Source organism: Salvelinus fontinalis, chromosome 22 (assembly GCF_029448725.1).
Source record: "Salvelinus fontinalis isolate EN_2023a chromosome 22, ASM2944872v1, whole genome shotgun sequence".
In the NCBI taxonomy this organism is placed as follows: domain Eukaryota; kingdom Metazoa; phylum Chordata; class Actinopteri; order Salmoniformes; family Salmonidae; genus Salvelinus; species Salvelinus fontinalis.
Genome location: NC_074686.1, coordinates 8,437,233 through 8,447,480, shown reverse-complemented (window position 1 = coordinate 8,447,480; position 10,248 = coordinate 8,437,233). Strand labels below are relative to the sequence as shown.

The 10,248-nt window shown below is 48.0% G+C and overlaps 1 protein-coding gene across 2 annotated transcripts in view; it reads right to left on the bottom strand.

Moving 5' to 3' along the window:
* Positions 1–3,809: 3,809 nt before the first annotated feature.
* LOC129819694 (glutamate receptor ionotropic, NMDA 2D-like) overlaps positions 3,810–10,248 on the bottom strand; it is a 60,850-nt gene continuing 54,411 nt past the window's right edge. For both annotated transcript variants that reach the window (XM_055876182.1, XM_055876180.1), the window contains one exon: positions 3,810–9,541. In XM_055876182.1, the coding sequence (XP_055732157.1) occupies positions 6,503–9,541 (3,039 nt within the window). In that variant the 3' untranslated portion in view covers positions 3,810–6,502. The remainder of the gene's footprint in view (positions 9,542–10,248) is intronic.

Genomic DNA, 10,248 nt, shown 5'->3' with positions numbered 1-10,248 from the left:
AGATCCCCAAGGATTGGAAAGCTGCCGCGGTCATCCCCCTCTTCAAAGGGGGAGACACCCTGGACCCAAACTGTTACAGATCTATATCCATCCTGCCCTGCCTATCTAAGGTCTTCGAAAGCCAAGTTAATAAACAGATCACTGACAATCTCGAATCCCACCGTACCTTCTCCGCTGTGCAATCCGGTTTCCGAGCCGGTCACGGGTGCACCTCAGCCACGCTCAAGGTACTAAATGATATCATAACCGCCATCAATAAAAGACAGTACTGTGCAGCCGTCTTCATCGACCTGGCCAAGGCTTTTGACTCTGTCAATCACCATATTCTTATCGGCAGACTCAGTAGACTCGGTTTTTCTGATGACTGCCCTGCCTGGTTCACCAACTACTTTGCAGACAGAGTTCAGTGTGTCAAATCGGAGGGCATGTTGTCCGGTCCTCTGGCAGTCTCTATGGGGGTACCACAGGGTTCAATTCTCGGGCCGACTCTTTTCTCTGTATATATCAATGATGTTGCTCTTGCTGCGGGTGATTCCCTGATCCACCTCTACGCAGACGACACCATTCTGTATACTTCTGGCCCTTCCTTGGACACTGTGCTATCTAACCTCCAAACGAGCTTCAATGCCATACAACACTCCTTCCGTGGCCTCCAACTGCTCTTAAACGCTAGTGAAACAAAATGCATGCTTTTCAACCGTTCGCTGCCTGCACCTGCCCGCCCGACTAACATCACCACCCTGGACGGTTCCGAACTAGAATATGTGGACATCTATAAATACCTAGGTGTCTGGCTAGACTGTAAACTCTCCTTCCAGACTCATATTAAACATCTCCAATCCAAAATCAAATCAAGAATCGGCTTTCTATTTCGCAACAAAGCCTCCTTCACTCACGCCGCCAAACTTACCCTAGTAAAACTGACTATCCTACCGATCCTCGACTTTGGCGATGTCATCTACAAAATAGCTTCCAATACTCTACTCAGCAAACTGGATGCAGTCTATCACAGTGCCATCCGTTTTGTTACTAAAACACCTTATACCACCCACCACTGCGACCTGTATGCTCTAGTCAGCTGGCCCTCGCTACATATTCGTCGCCAGACCCACTGGCTCCAGGTCATCTATAAGTCCATGCTAGGTAAAGCTCCGCCTTATCTCAGTTCACTGGTCACGATAACAACACCCACCCGTAGCACGCGCTCCAGCAGGTATATCTCACTGATCATCCCAAAAGCCAACACCTCATTTGGCCGCCTTTCCTTCCAGTTCTCTGCTGCTTGTGACTGGAACGAATTGCAAAAATCGCTGAAGTTGGAGGCTTTTATTTCCCTCACCAACTTTAAACATCTGCTATCTGAGCAGCTAACCGATCGCTGAAGCTGTACATAGTCCATCTGTAAACAGCCCACCCAATTTACCTACCTCATCCCCTTACTGTTTTTATTTATTTACTTTTCTTGGCCAGGTCGCAGTTGTAAATGAGAACTTGTTCTCAACTAGCCTACCTCGTTAAATAAAGGTGAAATAAAATAAATATATACAAGCAATCTACACACAATACCCCATAATGACATCACAATACCCCATAATGACATCACAATATCCCATAATGACAAAGCGAAAACAGGGTTGAAGATATTTTTGCAAATCTCAAAAGAATGTAAATAAAATACATAAATATGCAGACCCTTTGCTATGAGACATGATATTGAGCTCAGGTGCATCCTGTTTCCATTGATCATCCTTGAGATGTTTCTACAACTTAATTGGAGTCCACCTGTGGTAAATTCAATTGATTGGACATGATTTGGAAAGGCACACACCTGTCTATTTAAGGTCCCACAGTTTTCGTTGTATATCAGAGCAAAAACCAAGCCATGAGGTCGAAGGAATTGTCTGTAGCGCTCCGAGACAGGATTGTGTCAAGGCACAGATCTGGGGAAGGGTACCAAAACCTTTCTGCAGCATTGAAGGTCCCCTAGAACACAGTGGCCTCCATCATTCCTAAATGGAAGAAGTTGGAACCATCAAGACTCTTCCTAGAGTTGGCCGCACGGCCAAACTGAGCAATCGGGGGAGAAGGGCCTTGGTCAGGGAGGTGACCAAGAACCCGATGGTCACTCTGACAGAGCTCCAGAGTTCCTCTGTGGAGATGGGAGAACCTTCCAGAAGGACAACCATCTCTGCAGCACTCCACCAATCAGGCCTTTATGGTAGAATGGCCAGACAGAAAGCCACTCCTCAGCCACTCCTAAAAGGCACATGACAGCCCACTTGGAGTTTGCCAAAAGGCATCTAAAGGACTCTCAGACCATGAGAAACAAGATTCTCTGGTCTGATGAAACCAAGATTGAACTCTTTGGCCTGAATGCCAAGCGTCATGTCTGGAGGACACCTGCCACCATCCCTACTACGGCAAAGCATGGTGGTAGCACTATCATGCTGTGGGGATGTTTTTCAGCGGCAGGGACTGGGAGACTAGGCAAGATTGAGGGAAAGATGAACAAAGCAAAGTACAGAGAGATCCTTAATGAAAACCTGCTCCAGAGCGCTCAGGACCTCAGACTGGTGCAAAGGTCCACCTTCCAACAGGACAACGACCCTAAGCACAATGCCAAGACAACGCAGAAGTGGCTTTGGGACAAGTCTCTGAAAGTCCTTGAGTGACCCAGCCAGAGCCCAGAGTTGAACCTGATTGAACATCTCTGGAGAAACCTGAAAATAGCTGTGCAGCAACGCTCCCCATCCAACCTGACAGAGCTTGAGAGGATCTGCAGGGAAGAATGGGAGAAACTCCCCAAATACAGGTGTGCCAAGCTTGTAGCGTCATACCCAAGAAGACTCAATGCTGTAATAGCTGCCAAAGGTGCTTCAACAAAGTACTGAGTAAAGGGTCTGAATACTTTGCGAATGCACTGTAAGAGGCTAAATGTGAATACAGTAGATCCTAGATACGGAATGGAGCACCAAAACAACACATTATAAATCAATATAAACATAAATATATTCGATATTCAGAGGAAATAATGTTACATTTTAAAATCTATTTTATACCAGTACCCCTTATAAAACAAAATCCCATTCCTGCTCTTACAATATCTTATACAGATCCATCTAATCATTTTTCACTTTAACTGGGTGGGTGATAACTGACCTTCTCGCAGTGAGGGGTGATGGAAGATAGGAACTCTGGCACAAAATGGCTGTCAACCAACATCCATTAAGGTGTTTATTGATGGCCCTAGCTAACTCGTCACAATGCACTGCACTGTAAATGCTCCTGCTGAGGGGTTCCATCTCAATGAAATGTGTTATTGGCATTAACGAGCTCACGTATACATTGGTATGTGTGTGTGAGTGTTCCTAGTCCAGAGCGGGTACATGGTAAAAACACATTTGAGTCAACACTTTGGACGTGAGCTTCGACGAAACGCCTTTCTAGTTGCATTGTTGAGAGGTGAACCTTCAAGTAAGAATTGAATTGTAATGTGTACACAGTGTGTTCCTGTGCAATAGGACAAATGAACTTGACCTGTGAAAGAATTGAACTGGACGTGGACCCTAACCATGGGCTGCAGCTGTGTGTGTGAATGAGAACACCTCATCTATAGTCTCTCCACTACAGTGTCACTCGCTGTGATAAAACCGGTGTACTTTTCTAAGGACAGACTGTCTTCTGCACAACATCTCCTCATTGAGAGTTGTGAACAGATTTATCACTCGCTCCACGTTTTCCCAATCATCCCTCCCGCACCCGCTTCTGTGACGCCGACCCAAAGAAAAATGGAAATGGGGGGGAAGAGGTTTTAATACAAAAATGAGTTTTATTCTGTTCTGCTTGCAGTACAGCACAGTATTGTCTTTCCAGTGGTGCGGCAGCCCAACGTGACCACTGTGTTGACACAATGATTCTCACACAGTGACGCAGTGCAAGTCCGTCTGGACACAGTGTGGAGTAAAGACAGCAGGGTTAGTGGACGGAGACAGCGCTGGACTGGGGCACTACAGTGGGGATTATTATGGAGGAACACAGTGCGTTTTTTGTTTCGTTCAGCACGACAGACGCAGGTTCGCAGAGAGGGAACACACGACACAGTCCTGGTATGGCTCACCATGGATAGTATACTGCTGCATGACGCAACAAATAGCCTGTTGCTGCCCGCTAGACCACATTGAGTTTCGGTGTTTAAAGAAGTCGCTGTACACTTCAACTCATTGGTCCAGTTGAAATCCAGGCTCAGTATCTCATTGGTGTTACTGAGCAGACTATGCCCTGGTAAAAATACCTAATATAATATAATATAATGGTTATTAATAACGTGTTACAGCCAAGGCCCAAACTTACACTACTACAGTGACACGGTCGTCAGACACACACCTTCGTCACATTGCGAATATCATTGTTAACTAATCGTGGTCGATGGTCGGTAAGAACACAGTCAGGTACTGGTCTCTGATTTCACTGGGTTTTGAGACCAGGTAAGACAGACAAAAAGCCAGCTTCCTAGATAATACTGTAAATTTAGTAGACAAACTTAACAGATAAGATCTTATCTTTGAAATATATTATTATATATAGATATGCTATTATTGAGATGAAAGAAATATTCACAGATACTTAATAAAAAATAGAACGGTTTACAATTGCAGACACTCATCAACACAACAAATAGACAAGGACAAGGGACAGAGATTTCGGTTAAATTGTGGTACAAATACCTTAGCAGGTAACATTTTGCCCACGGGTTAGCCTCGTCATTGGATTCTTGCAAGCTGTTGATTGTAACAAGCAAAGCACTGCTTCCATTGTGTTCCTACCGCTCTTGGGTTAACTAGGTTTTAAGAATAAAAACTTATGCTTTTAGCAACAAAGAGCGCTCCCAATTGTGGGTGAAAAAAGGAGATATTTCCTTCACATGGAACATTCATATCTTATCTAATGGCACTGGAATGATAAACAATATCCCCATATCAAGATGCTAAACAACAATCACTCTAATGCTACCCAACTACACAAATATATATATATATGCGATATATATCTAGATATTCAAAGAAATGCAGACAAACTTTCTACAACAACTTCGTGTTATAACTAAGGTTACTCTTTTTTTTCTTCAGCTGAATTATGGCTCAGATGCAGTCACTGGCAGATGAATGAGCTAAACAGACTATATGGAGAAGATGGAACTAGCCTTGTGGGTTACTGACAACACACACAAAAAGTCGTAACAGTGTTCACTCTCCGCTACTCAACTTCCTGTTGCTAATGCTAATGCTAATGCTAAAGGTTGTTGGGAAACTGGCTGATTTGAAAGCACATCTGACTGTGCAGGTATCAGCTTCACCGTCAAATTGCTCTGAGCAAGCTAGCTATTGATTACGGATTCACAAACGCATCTCTGGTAGCATCATTTAGGCACCGATCATGTTGACATCGTTACTGGGACACAGAGAATGAATCCTGACCACCTGTGAGGCCCCATGTTCGACAATTCCATCTAGTCCCCCCCCCCCCCCCAAAATGCTACAATCTTATAGTGTCTTCATAGTTGCAGCAGACTAGGTCAAGGCTACATTCTGTCTTATGGGGGGGGGGAAGGCTGCCAATGACGTTAGGTAGTTGAAAACATTTGGCTTGTACCCAGTATAGTACAGCACAGTGCTTACATTTTGTCAAAATTTAAACATTTGTCTCAGTTTATAACAACACTCTAGTAAAATAACCTTTTAAAATATAAAATGCATGGACTGTTGGTGTGCAGGTAATGTATTGCTCAAGAGGGTCATGAATGGGGGAGTACCTGTGGTATCAATGAAACAGCATTGTATGTAAGCTCCGCTGAAGTTTGGCACAGTATAAGATCAGTCACAGTCGACTTACCCTGTTGTCAAGAATACAAACACGGTAAAACACAGACACAGAACATCAAATATGAGTTCGAGAGGGTGAATGGGGAAAACTGAGAGAGCTAGCTACTATTCTGTTCTCCCTAAACGTGAAACATAGAACGTACACAACTATGACCCTCAGATTTCACAGGCCTGTGAGGTGTAAACCGTTCGGTAAAGGAACGTTGGAGGTTAATGTTTCAGGGATGTGAGTCAAATGTTCCTGCATTGGAGCCCTCAGTAGGGAGGCCTATGAACGAGTACCTGAGCCCTCATGAACAAATATAACTGAACAATAACAACCACTTCACTTCAAGACCCAAAGACACGGCCGTGTCAGGAGGACGACCCCCATTTCGGAGATCCCACTTCTGACACAAATTTCAGTTTACCAACAACACATGTAGTCGTACAGATACTCTGACCAGAATGAAGAGAGCCCCAGTAAACATGACATTGCGGTGCACTCCCTCTGACTGGACAATGGGGGTTGTGCAAGAGTTACAGGGGGCTGAGATACAAAACTGCGGTTGCCAAACAGTCATGACCCAAGGTTGTCTGAATAGGTCGGTGTTTCCTACCCAGGTAGGTGTCTATGATTCGCCTCACACCTCGCTCTCCACACTGGAGAAGTGTGCGGACCCCCTCCGTGAACAGAGGCTCTTGGCCTTGAGGGGCAGGTGAGGTGACTGTAACCTTTGGGGCTGGGGCACTGAGCGCAGTCTCTGGTACAAGAGTTTGGCACTAGCAGAAGCCATAGAAGACGGCTGGGGGGCGCCTGGGGTGGAGGATACTACAGAGGGAGACGAGACCGAAGAGGAGGAGTTGGGAGGAAGGATGTGGATGGGATGGGATGAGGAGGGAGGGGCAGGAAGGGCTGGGAGTGTTGGTGGAGGGAGGGAGGGGATGAGGGCCTGCGATGTAGAAGGCTGCCGAATGCGGTCTGTCCTCTGGATGCTGAGGTTGGACTGGCTTCCCGATTTGGGCTGATTCTGGGTCCGGTCGGGTTTGAAGGAATGCCGTTTGGAATTGGCGCTAGTCACAAAGCTTTGACAGTGTAGAAATAGTTCCTCCTGGCTAGGAGAGCTCACCATGGCCAACTTAGAGTGAGCGTGTTGATGTTCGAGGGCAGATTGGCAGTTGCAAGCCACATCCCCTCGCCCTTTGTCCTTGTCCTTCCGTTTCTCTTTCTTCTCCTCCTTCACGGGAAGCTTGTCCACGGACCAGTATCTTCGAGGAGCTGGTGGTGTCAATGGAGGTGGAGGCCACTGTGTACCACCTATCCTCCCTGAACCCCAGCCACCTTCCCCTGCTCCCCGTGCTCCGCCCCATCCCTCCCCACGGCCCAATAACGAGCCATCCCTACTGTTTATGCTGCCGGCTTTTTCTCTGGCGGGATAAGTGCCGAAAAACCAACCTCCCCCTCCTATTCCCCCAACTGCTCTACCCTCATGACCCTCCCAGTACCTTTCGAACTTTCCAAATTCTCCCGAGGAGCCGTCGTCGTCTGAGTAGATGCCCACCATCTTATCACTTTCCCTTTCGGACTCTGATGCGGTCCTTCGTCGTCTCTCGTGTCTCTTCTCTTGCTCCACTTTTCTCCGTTCCTCCTCGGAATCTTCATCATCATCTTCGGAATCCCACTCATGAAACGACAAACCTTCTTTGGAGTGAACCTCCACTCTCTCGCTCCTGCCCAACAGGGGGCGCGTCTCCCCTTCTTTCCCTAGGGCCTCTCTATCTGAACCCTTACTCCTGCGCCTGGACGAGAGAGGGATCAGTGGCAGAAATGCAGATGAAGGAATCTCTGACGATGGGTTTCCCGCTCCCCAGAATTTGACAGCGGTTGAAGGTTTTCTGGGGCTCTGGTACTGCTTGCTGGAACTGGAAGGCCTACCTACATGCCTGTGGCGAGAGTAAGGACTTCTGTGCCTTTCCTTGCCTCTAGTGTCCTCTCCATCATCTATTTCCTTGTCCTCGCTATCTCTCCTGTCTTCATCCCTTGGAATATTCCATCCGTAACTTCTGATAGAACCTTCACTCTTTTTCCTCATAGAGTCACGCCTCAGAGCCGGGTAGGAGGAGTAGGCCTCTTGCGTTATCGCTTTGAGCTGCCCTCTCTGTTCACCACCTCCCTCCTCGTGCTCTGATCGCTTGCCCCGATCTCTTCTCTTCACCTTCTCCTCTTTCTTCTTCTTCTTCTTCACTTTATGCCGCTTGCGCTCCCGCTCTCTCTCCTTCTCCTCTCTCTTTTTTTTCTTCCGGCCTTTCTTCCTTCTCTTTCTCTCCCTTTCTCTGTCTTTGTGATGCCGTTTCTCCTCCTTCCCCTCGGCCCTGGTTCCTGTTCCTCTAAGTCTTTCTCTCTCGCCCCAGGAGGTCCACCACTCCTGCAGCTGGGCTAGCTGGCTCCCAGCCCTCTCTCTCTCATACTGTAGACGAGGCTTGCGGGGTGGTACAGGCGGAGGGGGTGGACTGCAAGGCAGTGAGCGAGAGGACATGCGTCGGGATTTGCCCTTTCTCCGTCCTAGCAGGAGGCTAGACTCCTCTATCAGCTCATCAGAGTCATAAACGTCCTCGACATCCCTACTGCCAGCCCTGTACTTAAAACTCTGGGACGATGTGTATGTGATGGTGGAGGATGAGGGTGAGTTGGACCGTGAGAGGGAGACGGAGGATGAGGACGAGGATGAACTGGATGAGGTGGAGGAGCAGGAGCTGGAGGTGTAGAGGGCGGAATGAGAGGGAGTGGTAGGGGTAGTGAGGGCAGGGGATGCGACAGGGACAGGCAATGGGAGTGGGGGAGGGCGACGGCCTCGCCTGCCACCTCCATCCCTTGCTCCGTACCGCCCTCCCCCTCTTCTCCCCAAGGGGAGGATGTTCTCATACAGAGGCCCCCCGGAGCCCTTTCTTTTCGGGAGGCTGCCTCTTCTCCAAAATGGCGGTGGATGTGGGGATGAGGGGAGCGGTAGAGGGGGCTTGGACATTAAGTGCCCAGGGGGCGGTCCTTTAGAAGGTAGTCTAGGCATTCCTGAGGACTTTGTACCCCTCTGGTTCGTTTTGGGGGTTTGAGAGCCACCTGTTTGTGGGTCAGCATTTGCCCCTAAGCCCTCTGGATCGATCGGGCCATAGTATCGCTTGTATTCATCCAGACTCCCGTCCCCTCCACTGGCTCCCCCAGCCCAATGAGGGGGCAAGCCCTGTTGAAACTGTGCCATGTCTGGGATCCCACCGCTGCCACCAATCGGCTTGTCCGTGCTGGGCTTGGGACGGTTCCAGCGGTCTACCACAGCCAATCTGCGGTCATGGCGAGGCAGAAAAGTGGAGCACGGCATGGGACCCTCCAAAAGGGGACTGTTTGATGGCCCAAGGGCCATTGCAGAGTACCCAGTAGTTGGAGGAGATCCAGCAGGAAGCATGCTGTATGCTTGCTGTTGCTGCTGCTGCTGCTCATGCTGCTGTTGCTGCTGGTGATGATGCCTCTGCTGCTGCTGCACCATGGCAAGAGTAGTGTTACAGGTTACAGCCGCTGAGATGTGGGATTGGGGTGGAGGTGGCATTGTGGGAACACTCTGATATAGGGGAAGTGTGTTTCTGAGGCCTCCAGAGACGGTTTCATCTTCAAACTTGCAGCAACTGTACATACCCTGTGTAGACATAGAAGGGGAAGCTAGTTAGGATACAGCTAGCAAACTCCACATCCCAGTATCCCTAGATGAGAACATTGATACTGAAAGTCACGCAAGTCTCGTAAAGTCTCGTAAAACTAGGCTACATATGTTCATAAGTTGTGGCAGAAATGTAGCAGAAATGTGTCCCCATAGAGGTCTGCATACACTTACCTCAGTGTCTGCAATTACGGTGCACTCAAGCTCAGTTCAACTGCTCTTTCTAAATGACCCCCTAGTGTGTTGCGCACTCTGGAGCTCCTAGTGCAGTGGTCAAACAGTAAGTCAGAACTGACTCTTTCAAAGAGAATCATTTGTCCTTTCTTTCCTCTCTAGCATAAAATGTGACGTGCAATGAATATGGCGGATGCCACTCTATGCAATCTCGCTCTGCTCTGTACTCTCGGAGAGGAGGCAACTGACCACAAAGTACTAATGAGGGCGGATGAGGAACTTGTGACAGTTCTAATGCGGGTAATTTACAGCCTTAAAAGACTGATAGGCTACCATTAATTGTGTTGTATGGCGGGGCCATGTAAATCATAACAGCCTTGTCACCTTTACTTGAAGAAGAATCATTCAATACCAATATGTCTTATTCAAAGTCAAGAGTCATCCCACTAAATCTCATTTATCAGGAGGACAGAAATCTGATGGACATGGATCAACATTGCCCGTTGAGCACG